Raw genomic sequence first — 21,085 nt, 5'->3', positions numbered from 1 at the left:
ACCTTGCTACTGTGCCGCCAGCCCTGACCTCCTACCAGTCCTGACTATGTGTTGCCTTATCCTTCCAGTGCCACGTTACACCTCAGCTGCCTGTGTGGACGAGTCGTATTAGGGGTAGCGACCTGGATGCCACCTGCTGCAGCAAGTCCATGCTGCTTTGCGGCAGGCTCTAGTGAAAACCAGTGGCACCTTAGACTCCGCTCCCTGGTATGGCCCACGTCATCATCCTCACAGGTTACTGGATCCACTACATCTCAGTCGCAACACCTACATTTTTGATATTTGTTTTTGGATGCCTTTGGAAATTCTTGACTATATAAAACTAGTTCTTGGAGTGACTGACCTGGCTCATAAACTCTATAGCCATTTGTAAGCCTACAATTGTATCTGTTCTTAGGACCTTAGATTCCTGTTCCCCCGAATTCCCTATAAATAATAATCTTTGCATGCATAAGAGACTATTCAAACATGCCCAATGAATGTTTTAGGACAAAATATATTGGCATGCATTACAGAGGTTCTCCTTTGAAAACAGAATAAAAATCAAAGCTTTGTCACCACTGTCAGCTAAAGTAATTTTACATTGAGACGCAGGGTAGAGACGGCCTGCGCAGTAGGAATTTGTATTATGATAAAAGGGTATAAAGGCTATATAGTTATTTCCCTGGGGAGGAACAATTAAGATTGGTAAAGCATAGCAGGACGAAATGGTCATGTCACATTATGCTCAACAGAGTCTCATTTGACTGTGCGCTCTTGATGTTTTTTTTTTTTGTTAATAATAGCAGATTATGCTTTTTAGTTTTAGATCAACAGTAAAATACTTTCCATTCTTCTCTCTGAAAAAAATTACAAAAAAAAAAAAATGAAAACGATTCCATTTTGATTTATAATCAGAGCAGATTTATGAGACACATTTAGTAGATGCTGTTAAGAAAAGATTGTAATCGCTGTGTATTGCTATAAATCTCTTTTTATTGTTCAGTTCAGATGGCAGGCTTGAGGGACGCTATTATAATTTTATAATCATTTGGCAACAAGCTAGAAAGGCACTTACATAGGAATTAGGAACGTAATGGTTGTCTTTGTTTGTGTTTGTGTTATGCAGGAATCCTGGCATTAAAAAAAAAAAAAAAAATTTACATGTGTAAAACATTTTTGTTGCAAACCTAAAACTATGCACAAAAATCCATTACAAGCTGGAATCGGAATGTCTGGTAGGGATGTACATTTTTTTTTTTTTTTGTGGACATCATTTCTTCTTCATCAGGCATTGATGCCAATCGGCACAATACAGTGATGTTAATTCATCCAAACAGACACAGATATTGCAATAAATGGCAGTAAATTGTCAACAAACTGTATGCATCTGACATGGTGAACAGAATGGAAAGGCTGGCAGCACCCAATCACTATGGTTTGCTTAACATGATAATTGGCTGGTATACACGGTTACTCCTAATGATCTATGGGATGAGCTTTTTGTTGTTTCCAAAACCATATGATCAGAGATCTGTCTTTTTTAACAAAATTTTTATTGATTTATGTTTTTATATAGGAAGAAGCACAGGCTTTTTAATATTTTTTTTATATGTTCTTAATTTATATACCAATAACCAATTTGAAATTAGGCTATGGAAAATGTAAAATGTAATGAAGGAGGAAACCCAGACTCTACATGCAAATCTCCAAGAAAACATAAAGTGGATATAAAAAGTATACACGCACTTTTAAAATGTCAGGTTCTCAAGATATTAAAGAATGAGAGTAAGATAAACCATGTCAGAACTTTTTTTCACTTTTTATGTGTAAATTGGAGTATAACTTGATTGCATAAGTGTGCATACCATAAATTAACTGGAGATGTGTTCAGAATTAACCATGACATTCAAACTCATGTAAAATAGAAGTTATTACACACCAGCCATAATTTAAAGTGACTCTGAATAATCACAAGGAAAGTTCAGCTGTTCTAGTAGAATTTTACTTTTTCCAATATTCTGAATTGCATCTCGGAGCATCAGAGGGATCTCACTGTTGAAAGATATCAGTCAGGAGAAGGATACAAAGTAATTCCAAAAGCATCAGATATACCATGGAACACAGTGAAGACATCATCAAGTAGAGAAAATATGGCGCAACAGAGGCATTACCAAGAGCTGAATATCCCTACAAAATTAATGAAAAGACACGACAAAAACTGTTCAGGGAGGCTTCATAGAGGACTACTGCAACATTAAAGGAACTGAAGTAATCACTGGCAAGTACTGATTATAAGCTACATAGGCAACACTGTACATGATCCTACAATACCAATTGTGAAGTATGGTGGTTAAAGCATCACACTTTTAGGCTGTTTTTCTTCATCTGGGAACGGATCCTTCCTAAAGGTGAAGGAAATTATGAACAGTTCCAAATACTGAGAAATTTTGGCACAAAATCTTCAGGCGTCCATCAGAGAGCGGAAGCTGTAGTTCACCTTTCAGTATGACGACAACACAAAAGCATGGCTGTACCAGAATAAGATTGATGTTTTGTAATGGTCCAGCCAGAGCCCAGACCCTACTCCAATTGTAATCTGACAGATTTAGAGTGCTTTTGCTAGAAATATTGGGCAAATTTTGCAATGTCATGATGTACCATGTCAATTGACTTCTTCTGAAAAAGATTAATTGCTATAATAAAATCAAAAGGGGATTCAACAAAGTATTAGCTTAAGGGTGTGCAAACTAAAGCAACCACATTATAGTGCATTGTTTAGTTTTTTTCTTTCCCCCTAAAAAGTTTTTTGTTTTTTAATAAAATTGTTCACATTATAGGTCACCATAAAGGTGGGAAAAGTTCTGCTATGATTATTCTTTGTTTCATTCTTTAGCATCACAAGAACCTGGCATTTTAACAGGGTGTGTGGACTTTTTATATCTCCAGTATAAACTTTAACCCCTTAAGGACGCAGCCCATTTGGGCCTTAAGGACGCAGACAATTACATTTTAAGGTTTTGTTTTTTCCTCCTCGCCTTTAAAAAATCATAACTCTTTTATATTTTCATCCACAGACTAGTATGAGGGCTTGTTTTTTGCGCAACCAGTTGTCGGTTGTAATGCCATCACTCACCTTACCAAAAAATCTATGGCGCAAGCAAAAAAAATACTATTTGTGTGGTGAAATTAAAAAGAAAACCGCAATTTTGCTAATTTTGCAAGGCTTTGTTTTTAACGCCGTACAATTTATGGTAAAAGTGACGTGTTCTTTATTCTTTGGGTCAATACAATTAAAATGATACCCATGATAACATACTTTTCTATTACTGTTGCGCTTAAAAGAAATCTCAAACTTTTTAACCAAATTAGTACTTTTAAAATCCCCCTATTTTGAAGACCTATAACTTTTTAATTTTTCCGTATAAGCGGCGGTATGAGGGCTCATTTTTTGCACCATGACCTGTAATTTTTATTGATACCATATTTGCTTATATAGAACTTTTAATCCATTTTTTATTAATATTTTTGGGAATAAAATGTTATAAAAAGCATCTATTTTGGACTTTTTTATTTTTACGTTCACGCCGTTCACCGTATGGTATCATTAACATTTTATTTTAATAGTTCAGATATTTACGCATGCGGCGATATCAAATATGTATATAAAATATATTTTTTAACACTTTTTGAGGGTGAAATAGGGAAAATGGGACAATTTACGTTTTTATTGGGGGAGGGGGTTTTCACATTTTTTTTCCTTTTTTTTTTCCTTAAATTTTTACACTTTAAAAGTCTCCATAGGGGACTATTTATCGCAATCACTCGATTGCTTATACTGTTCAGTGCTATGTATAGGACATAGCACTGATCAGCATTATCGGTCATCTTCTGCTCTGGTCTGCGGGAAGGCAGATCAGAGCAGAAGATGCCGGGAAGGCAGCAGAGCCAGGTGAGGGGACCTCCGTCTGCCGTGCTGGATGATCGGATCGCCGCGGCAGCGCTGCGGGTGATCCAATCATCCATTTTAGTGACCGCGTTGCTGCAGATGCCGTGATCTGTATTGATCACGGCATCTAAGGGGTTAATGGTGGACATCCGTGGGATTGCAGATGTCCGCCATTACGGGCGGGTCCTTTGCTGCCTGGTGCGTTAAGTACCACCTCACCAGGACATACATTTACGTTTTGCATCATTAAGGGGTTAAACAAATGCTAGTCGTTGGGGCACCTGTACAAAACAAGTTATATGTTACTCAGTACCTAATCCTGATCATGTGCATATAACATTTATGCGTCTAGCACCTATATTTCTCTCACAAATACCTTCTATCTGTTGCTCACTGGGCTTGTCATTTCGTGATTTGCAGGCAGCGTGCCCTCTCTTTGCATGATCCATCTTCTTCCCTGAGTGCTGTGTCTCTTCATCCAATTACTGCAGGCTGTTCTGTAACCCCCTCCTCCCTGCTGCAGTCTGATAGAACAGGAGTGAGCACAGAGAAGTGGTAGTCCAACCCTCACTTCCTGGACTTTGTTAAAGGAAATAAAATTTATTTGAAAGGTTAATGTTTTGCAACATATAAAAGGTTTTTGAATCTGATAGTGCCAATTTGGTCACAGGATGAAATAGTATGCCACTGTATAAAAATATGCTTATTGATTGACACAATGATTGTAGTCAATCACAGCATTGGCTGCCTGTGTATGCCTACCGCCTGCTGAAAATAATATTAAAATCTATTTTGGAACTGGAACATCCCAAATGAATTACAAAATATCTGGATTGACCAAAATTTTCCTAACAGTTTGTGCCAGATATGATTTGTATAAATTAATTTGTTCATCTCTAATTATAAAACTCCTTCAAAATGGAAATCCAACATGCAGTACCACATAAGATGTTGGTTGTTCTATTCATCTTTATGGAAAGTGTATAAAGAAGTAAAATATATAGAAGAAAAGTTACTCATTTATGCATGTCTTCTTTTTACTAATATCCTAGTTTCTTTCTGACAGATGTTCAACAAATGGCGGTTGACTGGCTGACCGGCAACTTTTACTTTGTGGATCATGGCAGCGACAAAGTTTTTACATGTAACCGTAATGGAACTGTTTGTATAACCTTGATAGATCTGGATCTCCACAACGCAAAGGCAATTGCACTGGATCCAATTGCAGGGTAGGATTTTCATTTATTTTTCTTCTTATTTGTGAAAAGCAATGGAAATAAAAGAAATATATATATAATGTGGGAGATGGACTCACTTATGGGAGCATATATATATATATATATATAGAGAGAGAGAGAGAGAGAGAGAGAGAGAGAGAGAGAGAGGGCGACTCACTTATGGAAAATACTGTAGATCTGTTACATCTGTGTATTAGAGATGTGTAATTTAGTCAATAACATTTATTGTACTTCTACATATAGACCATATTGCTTTGCATTTTGAGAACTCTAACAGAACCATAAATCAAGGCTTTAAACAGAAGCTCAATAGAGGTGTAGAACACTTTGCCTTGTTATAACACGCATAGGGTGTGTGCTGGGTTAGGGAAATAATACTGTTATTCAGTATGACATGCAGATTAGAGGCGTCAGTATTAGAATTACTGTTGGAGAGTGGCACAATGATAGAGCCTAGAGGTGGCATCAATATGAGGAGACCATATAGTGGCTGAATGACATTGCATGGAGGTAGCGGCAGCATGAGGAGAACATATAGTGGCTGAATGACAGAACCTAGAGTTGGCTGCGGCATGAGGAGACCACATAGTTGCTGAATGACACAGCGTGGAGGTGGCGACAGCATAAGGAGAACATATAGTGGCTGAATGACACAGCCTGGAGTTGGCGGCAGCATGAAAAGACCATATAGTGGCTTAATAACATGGCCTGGAGGTGGCGGAAGCCTGAGGAGGCCATATAATGGCTGAATGACACAGCGTGGAGGTGGCAGCAGCAAGAGGAGAACAGATAGTGGCTGAATGACACAACCTGGAGGTGGTGGAAGCATGAGGAGACCATGTAGTGGCTGAATGACACAGCCTGGAGGTGGCATCAGCATGAGGAGAACAAATGGTGGCAGAATGAGACAGCCTGGAGCCGGCATCAGCATGGGGAGAACATATGGTGGAGTCCTGAAAATGGTGGTGACAGAGTGGCGCGGTGGGTGGCAATACCAGTACCTGGTGACGAAGGTGGGTGAACAAAGGAGAACTTGGCATCAGATGTGTAACATCAGGCGGGTGGCAGGATCAGAATAGTAGCTGAGGCAGGTAGGCAGAAGAAAACGGTCTTTTTTGTAAAAGTGTTAGTGTGCACAAGTAAGTATTGAGAATATGCATTACGTAAAACTTAACTTTTAATAATATGCTTAGGATAAAATATATGGACTCAAATATTTTGTTTAAATCTAACAAAAGGAAAGGTGTGCAAAAAACATGAGCCACCTACACCACCAAGTGGTGTGAGGGAGAGGTATAAACAGTAGAAAGAGAGAAGTGCTCATGCAGCTGTACAGACCTCACTTGGAGTATTGTCCACAGTACTGGAGTCCGTATCTCCAGAAGGATATAGATACTCTAGAGAGAGTTCAAAGAAGAGCTACTAAACTAGTACATGGATTGCAGGATAAAACTTATCAGGAAAGTCTAAATGACCTTAACATGTATAGCTTTGGAAGAAAGAAGAGACAGAGGGGATATGATAGAGACTTTTAAATACATAAAGGGAATCAACACGGTAAAGGAGGAGAGCATATTTAAAAGAAGAAAAACTACCACAAGAGGACATAGTTTTAAATTTGAGGGGCAAAGGTTTAAAAATAATATCAGTATTACTTTACTGAGAGAGTAGTGGATGCATGGAATAGCCTTCCTGCAGAAGTGGTAGCTGCAAATACAGTGAAGGAGTTTAAACATGGGAAAAGCATGGGAAAAGCATAAGGCTATCCTTCATATAAGATAGGGCCAGGGACTATTGATAGGATTCAGATTATTGGGCAGACTAGATGGGCCAAATGGTTCTTATCTGCCGACACATTCTATGTTTCTATATTTCTATGTGATGCAAAGACCTCTAAAAGGTGGGAGGGAACAACACATGGTCCATTGTAACCGGTGGGGGTAAAAACTTCCCCTGTAAGGCCCTACTCTCGCCCTATTAATTCACTTCTTGGCAATTATTGCTCACCCTAAAAAAGGGCGACACAGGAAACTCTCTATTTCCACCTAAAAACCCTGGGAAAGGGAAGTGTTTGTAGGGGGAAATAGGGAGAGGTTCCTGTGTGGGGCTGCCCTTTTTAGGGTGAGTAACACTTGCCAATTAGGGAATTATTAATGCAAGTGTAGGGCCTTACAGGGAAAATTTTTACCCCCACTGGTTACAATAGACCATACGTTGTTCCCTTCCACCTTTTAGAGGTCTTTGCATGACATCAATACTTGGTAGTGTAGGTGGCACATGGTGTTTTTTTTGCACACCTTTCCTATTATTTGATTTAAAAAAAATTGGGTGCATACATATATTATCCTAATAATATTATGAAAAGTTATGTTTTACGTGATGCATATCCTCATTACTTACTTGTGGTGTGATGCGGAGGAATGTCTGTAACTGGGGAGCAGCACTTTAAATATGTTTTACACTATCCATTCTTGTGAAGTGTTGGTGTGGCACCATTGTCAATCTACTCTGATGCATCAGGCATTGGTGTGTGGAAATCCTGGCTGATCCATGCCTGATTCATCTTGACAAAGGTCAGTCTCTCCACATTTTTCGTGGACAGATGAGTTCCCCTTGGGGTTACTATTGCCCCTGCCACTCTAAACACACGCTCTGATGGCACACTACTGGCTGGGCAGGACAGCTTTTCCAGGGCAAACTCTGCTGGTTGCAGCCACAAATGAAGTTAGGCTGCCTAGAAGTCCAGCGGATCTATAAGGTGTGTTGGCTGGTTCAGGTCCTGCTCCAGGTCTACCTTCTGCTGATGTGTTGCTTCACTATGCGGGGGAAGAAAGCTTCTCATCAGCTACTGTAGACTCAGGCTGCTGCTGATGGAGCTGGTACTGCTCCTGCCACCCCTCCCCTCCCCAGCAGCCATGGCAGTGGAAGGTGAGCGCAGAGGGCCCCCCAGAGTACAATGTGCAGATAGGCATCGGCCAACTGACTACTCAGGATGTCTCTGTAGTCCTCCCTCTCAGTGGGTGTAAAAAAAGGCCCCCCTTTTGTGCCCGTAATGAGGGTCCAATAAGGTAGAGAGCCAAAAGTCATCCCGCTGTCGAATGGTGATAAGCAAGGAAGTGAGCATGCATCGTGCCATTTGTGCAAGTGACTCGGAGGGACTTCCTACCTCCATCTCCACTGCATACTGCCACGGTGTGTCTGCGTCCTATGTCTCGCCTTCCTCACAACCCTTTAGCTGCTTCTTCTCCTGCTCAGATGACTAGAAAAACTGCTCATCTTGCAAAACCTAAACTGTGCTCCACTGTGCCCCTATCCCTCCTCCTCCAGTTCAGCCCCCACAAGGCTCATGTGGCCGTGAGATGTAGGCGACATGTCTCCAGTGCCCTAACCAGCCATTGTTTCCAACACGTGTTGTAGTAGATGAAGCAGTGGAATGACGTTGTTCATCCCGTAATCGGCAGGTGTCACGTATGAGCTGCCACTGGTTTACATTGAAGTTACACAGGGGTGTACCCCTGGATCATCAAGAAATTGGTGATGGCTTTTCTCTGTTCGTATAGTCGGCCCAACAGTTGGAGGGTGGAATTCCAAAGTGTGGAAACGTCGCAAATCAGACTATGTTGGGGGATGCTGTTCTGATGCTGCAGCTCAAGGATGGTGTGCTTTGTGGTGTACGAGTGGCTGAAGTTCATGTTTCCTTCCCATTGTTAGGATGTCTTGCAGATAGGAATAACACTTCAGGAACCGCTTGACAACCAGATTGAACACATGTGCCGTGCAGGGCGCATGTCTCAGGTTTCCTTGTCGCAGTGCAGACAAGATGTTCTTCCCGTTGTCGGTCTCTATGGTTCCCATTTCCCATTTGTGTACAACACCAGCCGGTGAGTACTTTTCCCTGGCCTTTCACAGTATCTAGGCCCTTAAGACTTTAACAGGAAGAAAATAGTACACTACTTAGATGTATGCATGTGGTATGCACTTATGAGGGGAGGACAATGCGCTCCATTACACTTAAAACAGTATTTGTATGCAACACCAGCAGTACACACCAGTGCTGCAGCACACAATTGCTGTGTACTACACCCAAAATTGCACTTTCTCTCTCAATCTCACTCCCTTCCCTATCAGTGCTTCTAGGTAGGATTTGGGCTTGAGGTGAATCGCTGCTGTTCTGTGCAACACACTGCTCTCTGTCCCTTTCTGTAATAGAACGCTGTAGTGACTGCGAGTTGAATCGCTGCTGTAAAAATGCTTTTCTGTGCAACACACACTGCTCTCTGTCCCTCTCTCTGTGCAACAGAACGCTGATGTGACTGGGAGGTGAATTAGTGGTGGAAAAATCGCGGCGATATTCACATTCATTGCAAATCAAATTTTTTCTGAAATTTGTAACAAATTCGGTTTTGTCAGATTTGATTTGCTCATCCCTTATTGACACCATTTATGTGACAAATCTAAGGGTATAAAGATAAGGAACAGGAATGCTCAGAAGGATATACAGTGACCCCCCCGACCTACGATGGCCCCAACATATGATCAAATCGACATACGATGGCCTCTCAGACATATGATGCTTTTTAATGTCGGGGCCATTAAGTGCTATCCGGCAGCGCAAAATGCTTAAGCTGCTGCCGGATAGCAGCTTAATGTTCCCTGTGTGGTGCGGTAAGTATTACTTACCCCTACACGATGCTCTGGGGTGCCCTCCAGGTCCAGCACTGGTCTTCCGGTGTCTTCTCAGCCCTCTCCAATGAGCACGTCATCCAATAGGAATGGCGAACGCAGCGGCGTAATGACGTCACTACGCAGGCCCAGTAAGGCCTTTTGGAAGACAGCAGAGGACCGGAGAAGACCAGTAGAGCCCTACGGAGGCCCGTGGGTCACCATCGGGAGCAGCGGGGACACCATCGCGAGCGGCGGGGACAGGTGAGTACAGCTTCCTATACTTTACATTGCACGAATCCCTCAACATACGATGGATTCGACAAACGATGGCTCGTTTGGAACAAATTACCATCGTATGTTGAGGTACCACTGTATTAATGTGTAATAATTACAATGAAAACAGCATCTCAGCTCAGAAGCCTTTTTTAAAGTAGTTATGTTTTATTTGAGCTATATTTATTTATCAGACATTTCATGACTTTGTTAGTCACAAGGATCATGTAACAATTTGCAAACAGCGATACATGGAAAATCTTTCTAAAAAGAAAATGTAAAAATATTTATGGAAGAAGCAGCTTGTCATCCATATGTGGACTTTTGTCAGTCTTTACTTAGTCTGATTGATATTAAAATGCATCATCGCGATGAGTTTAACACTGACAGGAACAGCTTGAAAGTACAACTCTGTACAGAAACTTCAATCCATAATCCTTGAATGGAGCCATATTGCTGAATGTAACAGATGGTCGCCTTGATGCTCTATGACTGCAGTCATTTTTCAAAGTATACCAGTAAGGAGAATTCCCTCCATCTCATATCTGTGCATTATCAGTCATTACAATATAATGGGATTGTTTAGATTCTGTAAACAGAAACTTCACAAAAAAACCAAATAAATAAGAACATGCTATAAGCATGGGTTCAGGGTCTACTTATTCCACATGATGATAACTGTTATATAAGAAAGGGTCCCCATCTGATCTCTTGAATGATGGACCCAAATTCCCTATTTCTCCCCACTAGCATGTCCATGGTGGGAAGAAAGTGTATAAAGACTGCTGTCCTGTCTCCCAAGAATATTCCCCCAAAAGTGAATGAAGTCCATAAGACAGAAAGTTCAGATTATCAACTTGATAGCTTAATATGTTAACTGTTTGAGGGTTACATACTGAGGCATGAGGCTTGGAAATGGTTACACCAGCAAAACAGTGGTTGATGGTTACCCCCAGATAGATGCAGCTACCTAAGTTGTACTTCTTCTTGGCCTGCTGGCTAGGGATTGATACCTACTAGGGAGGTTGATCTCAGGTTGAGCATCATTCATTCACTGGGAATCATTCTTTCTTTATCTGTATATCTCAGTGTGTGGGCAGCTGCTCCTCTGTATCAAAATATAGTTGTGTTCCTCTCTCTCGGGACTCCACTTCTGCTCATGGGTTATGTCTGGTATTACAACTTAGCTCTAGTTAACTGGATGAGATCTGAGCCACCCTACCACACACAACCTGTGGACAGGTGTAACACTATCTTGGCAAGAAAGTAGCTGCAGTTTGTTTTCCTAATTCTGCTTTTCCAATGATTCTATTGCATCCATAATATAATCTAATGCACCAGTTGTCACATCCCAATAGGGACCAAATAGCACTAATAGGAAAAAATCCTTGACCCAGAAAAATAATTTAAAGCTTCTGGGCCCCAAGAATGTGTCCCATAATCCCTGACATCCAACTACGAAGACACACATTTAATAAAGGGAATCTGTCAGCCGCAGACACTATTGGATAGCTGTTAGGGTATATGATGATGGTTGCCATCACCTGATTGAGTTACAGAACTTTGTATGTCAACCAAGGAGGGGATATGAAATGAATGCAAGCAAGGAGGCATACCTAATGAAGCAGCGTATACGCTGTAAAAAGCATTGCATCTGTTCAGAATAAACCATTTCTCCTTACCTGTGGTCGTTCCAGCCAGCGCCGATTCTTTATCCTGCAGCTCCCACTTGAAGTTTTCCATTGTTTGTTTGCAGCTAATAGAGCTGGCATATTTACTTTGAATGCATGTGATTCAATGTTACTTAGACCCAATGGTATAATTGAAGTGGTACATGTAATCAAATAATGAGTATACACTGCCTACGGGTAATAGATTGAGCTGCTCCTAGGTAGAATAAAACAATAATTATATATAAATAAATAAATTCTGATCACTGGGTGTCCCACTGTCAGGGCAGGTTTTAGACTAAGTGTGGCCCTGGGCAAAATTAAATACAGGGCCTCCGAATTGTATGACCAAAGATTTTCCTGGTTTTCTGTTTTATGATACAGAATACACAGCACTAGGTTACTGATCACGCACCATGTGAATGCGGCCTGAGATCCCAATGAGGGGAAAAGCATCTAAGGCCATAACACAAATGTGAACAGGTTTTTTTTTCCACCATCCGGTACAAAAGGTTGGGAAATTGCAGCGCTGTCCACAACCGAGGTGGATAAATCTTTTGCTTTATTTTTATGTAACGCGTTTCAAGGACGCTCTGTCCTCTTCTTCAGACATGTCATATTCCCACGCTGCTGCGAGGGCGGGTCTAGCTGCAATCCAAAGTGATTATCCACGCAACTATCCAAAAGGACTTTCCACACATAATCTTACGAGCGTTGTACCTCAATTCAGCACAACTGGATCTGGTGAGTCTCTCTACCTTTGGGGCCCGTCCGGTTTAATACTGTTCTTCACAGTGGAGCGCTTTGTCTCTTTCTATTTTCTCATAAGACAAATGTATCAGGGTCCAAATCTAAGATCTATAGTAAATATTTCCTGTGTTTAAGAGAATGTTCACACGTTCGTAACTAGCAGTAGGTTTCCACTGCGAGTTATGCTACAATGCACTTGTTTGGGCCCCTGGACAGTTCTTAGTAGTGGCAGGTTTGCAGACCCGTTACAATGAACACTAGCGTAACCCGCACAGGTTTTTCTGCAGTGGAAAATCGGCTACTAGTTACAAGCGTGTGAATGTACCCTGAAGGAGAACTTCAGTAAAAACTATTTTATCGACTATGTCCGGGCTGCCAGAAGAAAAATAATAAACTTTAACTTACCTTTCACCACTCCCCTGGTGCCGCCAATTTTGCAGTCCCTTCCTCCGGTCCTGGTCTTCTTCTGGCTTTTGGTGCCCTATTAAAATAATATATAATGTTAATGATCCCGTACAGTGAACGGTGTATACGTAAAAAGAAACAAACAATCTCAAATTGCTGCTATTTGGTCACATCATTTATTTCAGAAAAAAAAAAGTTATCAAAAGTCACATATACGCAAAAGTGAAACCAATAAAAACTACAGATAACAGGGGTCAGAATAGGGAAATTTTACATATTGATTTTGTTAAAAAGTATGAGTTTTTTTTTTAAACCAGTACAATAATAGTAAAGCATGTAACCATATTGACCTACAGAATAAAGAAAATATGGACTTTTTAATGTACAGTATACTGCTTAAAAATTATACCCCCCCCCCAAAGCTGCAAAATTGTGGTATTATTTTTAATTTCCCTACAAAATAATAGTTTCTTTAGGTTTGCTGTACATTTTAGGGTACAATGAGTGATGTCATTGCAAAGCAAAAAAAAACAAGCCTCATATGGGTCTGTGGATGGAAATATAAGGTATGACTCTCAGAAGATGAGGAGGAAAAAATAAAAATGCAACAATAAAACCCGGCTGTGTCCTGAGTGGTTAAAATATTAAATCACACCCCCACTCCCCATTTCTAAGGTGTAACTATACACTGCTCCCTATGGCATCCCCCCCCCCACCATTCTCCCCCCTTACCTTCTACTTTCCCCTCTTATGTTTGTTAAACCCATAGACAGCATACACAGACTTACGATGTATCTTCTTAGATCTGGGATGACTCCTATTGGCTTAGAGTCGTTATGACGTCACCAAAGGTCCTAGAAGATTAAAATTAAGTGTGTGTGCTGTCTATGGGCTCATTGCAGCCCGGACAGCTTTTGGGCTACATTCTCACTACTGTATTTAGGGATGGACAGGGAATAGAGATGTCGCAAATTGTTCGCCGGCGAACAGTTCCCGGCGAATTCAGCATGTTCGCGTTCGCATCGCCAGGCGAACATATGTGAAGTTCGATCTGCCCCCTATACTTTAACATTGCAGTAAACTTTGACCCTGTGAGTCAGAGTCAGCAGACACATTACAGCCAATCAGCAGCAGTCCCTCCCTTCCAGACCCTCCTACCTCCTGCACGGACGCCATTTTACCCTCATTCACCATGCTGCACGCTTAGAAGGTGGAGGGTCAGAGAAGCTGCTCCTGCTGTAATAGGGAAAGTGATAGCTAGGTTGCTGCTAGGTGGTGTATTCAGGGTCCAGTGTCTTGCAACAGCTGGAGGCACCCTGGTTGGGAGGGAACCGCTGGTTAAAAGGGGTACTCCAGTATAAAACTTAAGTTCCTTCAACCAACTAACTACTGCAGTATTCAAAGGGCTGAAAGATATCAGTCCGTGTGTTTTGCAAAAGCTGGAGGCACCCTGGTTGGGGACCACTGCATAAAAGGGGAACTCCGCTGGCAAGCTTCTTTTCTTTAAAGCAACTAACTACTAAAGTATTCAAAGGGCTGAAATATATTAGTCCGTGTGTTTTGCAACAGCTGGAGGCACCCTGGTTGGGGACCACTGCTTAAAAGGGGAACTCCGCTGGCAAGCTTTTTTGCTCATTGTCACACTAGTGCAAATCACATTTGGTGTGACAGTTGTGCAAATAAAAAAAAAAAAACTTTTTTGGCTGTTAAATAAAACCAGTCGTCACTGTCAGTTCACGTCACAGTTGCCAGTTTTTTTTGCCTGCAGGGCCAATTGTGTCACCTAGTGCAAATCACATTTGGTGGGACAGTTGTGCAAATTAAAAAAACAAAATAAAAACCTTTTTTGACTGCTAAATAAAACCAGTCACTGTCAGTTCACGTCACAGTTGCCAGTTTTTTTTGCCTGCAGGGCAAATTGTGTCACCCTAGTGCAAATCACATTTGGTGTGAGAGTTGTGCAAATAAAAAAAAATGAATACATTTTTTGTCTGTTAAATAAAACCAGTCACTGTCAGTTCACGTCACAGTTGCCAGTTTTTTTTGCCTGCAGGGCAAATTGTGTCACCCTAGTGCAAATCACATTTGGTGTGACACTTGTGCAAATTTAACCAAAAAAATGACAGGCAGAGGAAGACCACCCCGCAGGGGCCGTCCTGGTGCCGGGATTCCCTTTGGCCCTAGAATGGCCAGTGTTCAGAGGCCACGTACCCTGAACCCCCAAAGTTCTGAGGACTTAGTTGACTGGCTATCACAAGACACCCAATCTACTACAGCTTCTGCTCGGAACCTTGATGCACCATCCTTCTCCTCTTCTAGCTTAGCTTCGGGCACCTCTCATGCTACTACTTGCCCGCCTGCTGCCACCACCAACACTAGCACCACAGCAGCTTTACTTGATCCGTCAGAGGAGGAGACGAGTTGGAAGCAGGGGGAGGTCATCGCAAGGAGCTAGTGGCACAGTCAGACAGCATGCATGGGCACCCGAGGTCAGCCAGACGGGACGCCAATCAACGCATGCTGTTGCCACCACCAGAATGCCGTCATCGCAGAGCTCAGCAGTGTGGCATTTTTTTGGTGTGTCTGCCTCTGACAACAGTGAGGCCATTTGCAACCTGTGCCAGAAGAAACTGAGTCGTGGGAAGTCCAACACCCACCTAGGCACAACTGCTGTGCGAAGGCACATGATGTCACATCACAAATGCCTATGGGATCAACACGTCAGTACAAGCAGCACACAAAGTCAAAGCCGCCTTCCTCCTCCTGGTCCAGCATCTTCAGCCAGGTCAACCACTGCTGCCCTCCTTGCCCCCTCTCAACCATCCGCCTCTCCGCCTCTCGCCTTAAGCAGTTCCTGCTCATCTGCCCACTGTCAGTGGGTTTAAGCGCAAGAAGACAATGTCTCAAAGTCACCCCCTAGCCCGGCATCTGACAGCTGGCTTGTCGGAACTTCTAGCCTGCCAGCTTTTACCATACAAGCTGTTGGAGTCTGAGGCCTTTAAAAATTTGTAGCCATTGGGACACCGCAGTGGAAGGTACCCGGACAAATTTTTTTTGCACGAAAGGCAATCCCCAACCTTTACTCCATTGTGCAAAAGGAAATGATGGCATGTCTGGCACACAGTGTAGGGGCAAGGGTCCATCTGACCACTGATACCTGGTCTGCAAAGCATGGTCAGGGCAGGTATATCACCTACACTGTGCATTGGGTAAACCTGGTGACGGCTGCCAAGCATGGAATGCGTGGCTCTGCAGAGGAGTTGGTGACGCCGCCACGACTTGCAGGCAGGCCTGCTACCACCTCCTCTACTCCTCCTACTCCATCCTCTTCCATAACCTCCTCGGCCGAGTCCTCTTCCACTGCTGCGTCTTGCTCCACATCACTGGCACCCCCCCCCCCCCCCTAGCTCCCCAGGTGCTATTCCACATCCCGGATACGGCAGTGTCACGCCATCTTGGGGTTGACTTGCCTCAAAGCGGAGAGTCACACCGCACCAGCGCTCCTGTCGGCCCTGAACGCACAGGTGGACCAGTGGCTGACTGGAGATCGGCAAGGTGGTTTGTGACAACGGAACAAATTTGTTGGCGGCATTGAGGCTGGGCAAGTTGACACATGTGCCGTGCATGGCTTACAGGATGTCCTGAAGCAGTCCAGGAAGGTGTGTGGCCATTTCAGGCATTCCTACATGGCCATGGCGTACTTTTGAAATGGATTTATTTCTGTTTTTCACCATCCTGCATTATAGAGTCTTCTGGACTTTATGATAATTTAAACTTGAATTTTCAAGAGTACTAACCATTACACAAAGGAACGCTTGTTGCGTGTGATTTTTGAACTTACATTTTCAAAAGTAAAATACAGAGAGGAAAGAACTCTGTTTCTTTATTTGATGAAAAATTTTATTTAGAAAATAATTTCTTTGTCTGTTTCTCTGTCCTGCATTATAGAGTCTTCTGGACTCTTGGATATGCGCTTGTTCTTATTTTTCAGCCATGTGTACATGCCTAATTTTTCTGGCCTCTGGTGCTGCACTTTTTCTGCTGCTGCTATTTTTCTGGCCTCTGGTGCTGCACTTTTTCTGCTGCTGCTATTTTTCTGGCCACTGCTTTCATCTTGATTTGATGAAAAATGTTATTTGGAAAAGGATTTCTCTGTGATTTTTACCGTCCTGTATCATAGAGTCTTCTGGACTTTTGGATATGCGCTTGTTTTTATATTTCAGCCACGTGTACATGCTGAATTTTTCTGGCCTCTGGTGCTGCACTTTTTCTGCTGCTGCAATTTTTCTGGCCGCTGCTTTCATCTTGATTTGATGAAAAATTTTATTTGGAAAAGGATTTCTCTGTGATTTTCACCGTCCTGCATCATAGAGTCATCTGGACTTTCTGATAATTTAAACTTGAATTTTCCAGAGTACTAACCATAACACCAAGGAACGCTTGTTGCATGTGATTTTTAAACTTACATTTTCAAAAATAAAATACAGAGAGGGATGAACTCTGTTTCTTTATTTGATGAAAAATTTTATTTAGAAAATAATTTCTTTGTCTGTTTCTCCGTCCTGCATTACAGAGTCTTCTGGACTCTTGGATATGCGCTTGTTCTTATTTTTCATCCATGTGTACATGCCTAATTTTTCTGGCCTCTGGTGCTGCACTTTTTATGCTGCCGCAATTTTTCTGGGCGCTGCTATAGCTGCGGCTGCAACAATACCAAATTTTTGAGCCATGTGTACATGCCTAATTTTTCTGGTACTCTCTGCTGACATCTCTGTCCATTTTAGCAACCGTGCATCTTAGATGTATGGAAAGGGTAGCATGGTGGCTCAGAGGTTACCACTGCGGACTTGCAGCGCTGGGGCCTTGGGTTCAAATCCCACTATGTGCTGCCTAAAGGGGGGGCTCTAACTATGTGCTGCCTAATATGGGGGAATCCATGTGCAGCCTAAAGGGGGCTAAAGCACGTTATTCAAAACCATTTAGGAATGTTAGGTGATTTATGCCCTTTATGGATTAAAACCAGACTCTGCAGCAGCTATGTAATTTTCCATGGGAGTTTTGCCATGGATCCCCCTCCAGCACGCCACAGTCCAGGTGTTAGTCCCCTTGAAACAACTTTTAAATCACTATTGTGTCCAGAAAGAGTCCCTGTGGGTTTTAAAATTTGCCTGCCCATTGAAGTCAATGGCGGTTCGCCCGGTTCGCCGGTTCGCAAACTTTTGTGGAAGTTCGCGAACCGAAAATTTTATGTTAGCGACATCACTAACAGGGAATAAAAACCAGCCCTGAAAATAATTGCAAACCAGCCCTACAGCCGATGGCATCGAGGCACAGATGTATTCCTCTTTTTTTTTCTTTTTTTTTTTGTGGATAAATATAAAAAATATACAGTCATGTCGGTAAATGCTGGCACCTCTGAAATTTTTCAAAAAATGAAGTATTTCTCACAGAAATGTATTGCAGTAACACATGTTTTTCTATACACATGTTTATTCCCTTTGAGTGTATTGGAACTAAACCAAAAAAGGGAGGTAAAAAAGCAAGCAACATAAGGTCACACCAAACTCTAAAAATGGACTGGACAAAATTATTGGCACTCTTAACTTAAAATTTGGTTGCACACCCTTTGGAAAAAATAACAGAAATCAGTTGTTTCCCATAACCATCAATAAGCTTCTTACACCTCTCAGCCGGAATGTTGGACCACTCTTCCTTTTCAAACTGCTCCAGGTCTCTCTTATTGGAAGGGCGCCTTTTCCCAACAGCAATTTTAAGATCTCTCCACAGGTGTTCAAGGAAATTTAGATCTGGACTCATTGCTGCCACTTCAGAACTCTCCAGTGCTTTGTTGCCATCCATTTCTGGGTGATTTTTGACATATGTTTGGGGTTATTGCCCTGTTGGAAGACCCAAGATCTCGGCTTTCTGATCTGGGCTGTACAGTGTGACCCAAAATCCATTGGTAATCCTCAGATTTCATGATGCCTTTTACACATTAGAGGCACCCAGTGCCAGAGGTAGCAAAACAACCCCAAAACATCATTGAACCTCCACCATATTTCACTGTAGGTACTGTGTTCTTTTCTTTGTGGGCCTCATTCCATTTTCGGTAAACAGTAGAATAATGTGCTTTACCAAAAAGCTCTATCTTGGTCTCATCTGTCAACAAGACATTTTCCCTGAAGGATTTTGGCTTACTCAAGTTAATTTTGGCAAAATGTAGTTTTGTTTTTTTATGTCTGTGCCAGCAGTGGGGTCCTCCTGGGTCTCCTGCCATAGCTTTTCATTTCATTTAAATGTTGACAGATAGTTCGCACTGACACTGATGCTCCCTGAGCCTGCAGGACAGCTTGAATATCTTTGGAATTTGTTTAGGGCTGCTTATCCATCATCCGTACTATCCTGCGTTGAGACCTTTCATCAATTTCTCTCTTCCTTCCACACCCATGAAGATTAGTTACAGTGCCATGGGTTGCAAACTTCTTGATAATGTTGCGCACTGTGGACAAAGGCAAATCTAGATCTCTGGAGATGGACTTGTAACCTTGAGATTGTTGATATTTTTCCACAATTTTGGTTCTCAAGTCCTCAGACAGTTCTCTTCTCCTCTTTCTGTTGTTCATGCTTAGTGTGGCACACACAGACACACAATGCAAATACTAAGTGAACTTCTCTCCTTTTTATCAGCTTTTCAGGTGTGATTTTTATTTTGCCCACACCTGTTACTTGCCCCCAGTGCATCACATGCTTGAAGCAATCTTATTTTTCTACAATTTTGAAAGGGTACCAATAATTTTGTCCAGCCCATTTTTGGAGTTTTGTGGGACATTTTGTCCAATTTGCTTTTTTCCTCCCTTTTTTGGTTTAGTTCCAATACACACAAAGGGAATAAACATGCGTATAGCAAAACATGTGTTACTGCAATCTTTTCTGTGAGAAATACTTTCTTGAAAAATGTCAGGGGTGCCAACACTTACGGCCATGACTGCATAACATAGAATGGGCATGCTTCTAGAAAAATGAAACCCTCCATCTGGATAATCCCTTTAAGCCCCCTGTGCTCCATATATATCACACCAAGACTATATAACAACACCATGCCCTGAGTAAATAACGCCACCATTCAGTGATTCAGGTGAAAACAACTATAGAAATACCAATATTGTCACCATACTGAGACTCGATACGCATACAATATATCAATAGCAGAGAGCACATGTTGGCCTATGGAGTCACCACAATCAGTGCTGGATAAATGAATATATTTCTGATCAGACAAATTCAGAGGCAGAATAATCTTCTCTGTTATGGTCTGTTCACATGTACAGTATCCTCTGCATATTTGATGCACAGGATTTGAAGATGCAGATTTTAAGCTGTGTTCAATTAGTTTACATTGAAATCTGCTGCATAAAATCTGCAGCTTCAAATTATGTGGATCAAATATGCGCAGGATACTGTTAGTGTTAATACTCCCTCAGGAGTTATTTTCTTTTCCCATCTTCTCACTCCACCCCAAACCACCATAATGACTACAAAACCTCTGAGTGTGCAAAAAGAAAATTAAATAATACATTTCCATACTGCAATACAGCCAGAGAACCTCTATACCAGAGAGCACCCATAAAAGTCAGCCAGGGAACCTCTATACCAGAGAGCACCCATAAAAGTCAGCCAGGGAACCTCTATACCAGAGAGCACCCATAAAAGTCAGCCAGGGAACCTCTATACCAGAGAACACCCATAAAAGTCAGCCAGGAACCTCTATACCAGAGATCACCCATAAAAGTCAGCCAGGGAACCTCTATACCAGAGAGCACCCATAAAAGTCAGCCAGGGAATCTCTATACCAGAGAGCACCCATAAAAGTCAGCCAGGGAATCTCTATACCAGAGAGCACACATAAAAGTCAGCCAGGGAACCTCTATACCAGAGAGCACCCATAAAAGTCAGCCAGCTGGCACTAACTTGGTAGTGCACCTAAAGGAATAGTCAGGTTCCTTTAAGTGCACTACCACTATTCTTATTCTATCCTGCCCGGACTTGAAAAAAATAAACTTTCACTTACCCTCCTACATCTTCGTCCTGCTTCCCTTAGCCCGGAAGGTCACACGGCGCTTTAGCCTATCAACGGCCGCAGCAATATCCCGCTTCAG

General features: G+C 42.1%; 1 protein-coding gene across 7 annotated transcripts in view; it reads left to right on the top strand.

The window, feature by feature from the left end:
- Window positions 1-21,085, top strand: part of LRP1B (LDL receptor related protein 1B) — a 1,569,499-nt gene that overhangs the window by 709,899 nt on the left and 838,515 nt on the right. For all 7 annotated transcript variants that reach the window (XM_056534716.1, XM_056534714.1, XM_056534720.1 and 4 more), the window contains one exon: window positions 4,995-5,157. In XM_056534716.1, coding sequence (XP_056390691.1) covers window positions 4,995-5,157 — 163 coding nt within the window. The remainder of the gene's footprint in view (window positions 1-4,994; window positions 5,158-21,085) is intronic.

This window comes from Hyla sarda, chromosome 8, assembly GCF_029499605.1.
Source record: "Hyla sarda isolate aHylSar1 chromosome 8, aHylSar1.hap1, whole genome shotgun sequence".
Classification (NCBI taxonomy): Eukaryota; Metazoa; Chordata; class Amphibia; order Anura; family Hylidae; genus Hyla; species Hyla sarda.
The sequence above is the reverse complement of the archived record's forward strand: the minus strand, read 5'-3'. Positions and strand labels throughout refer to the sequence as shown.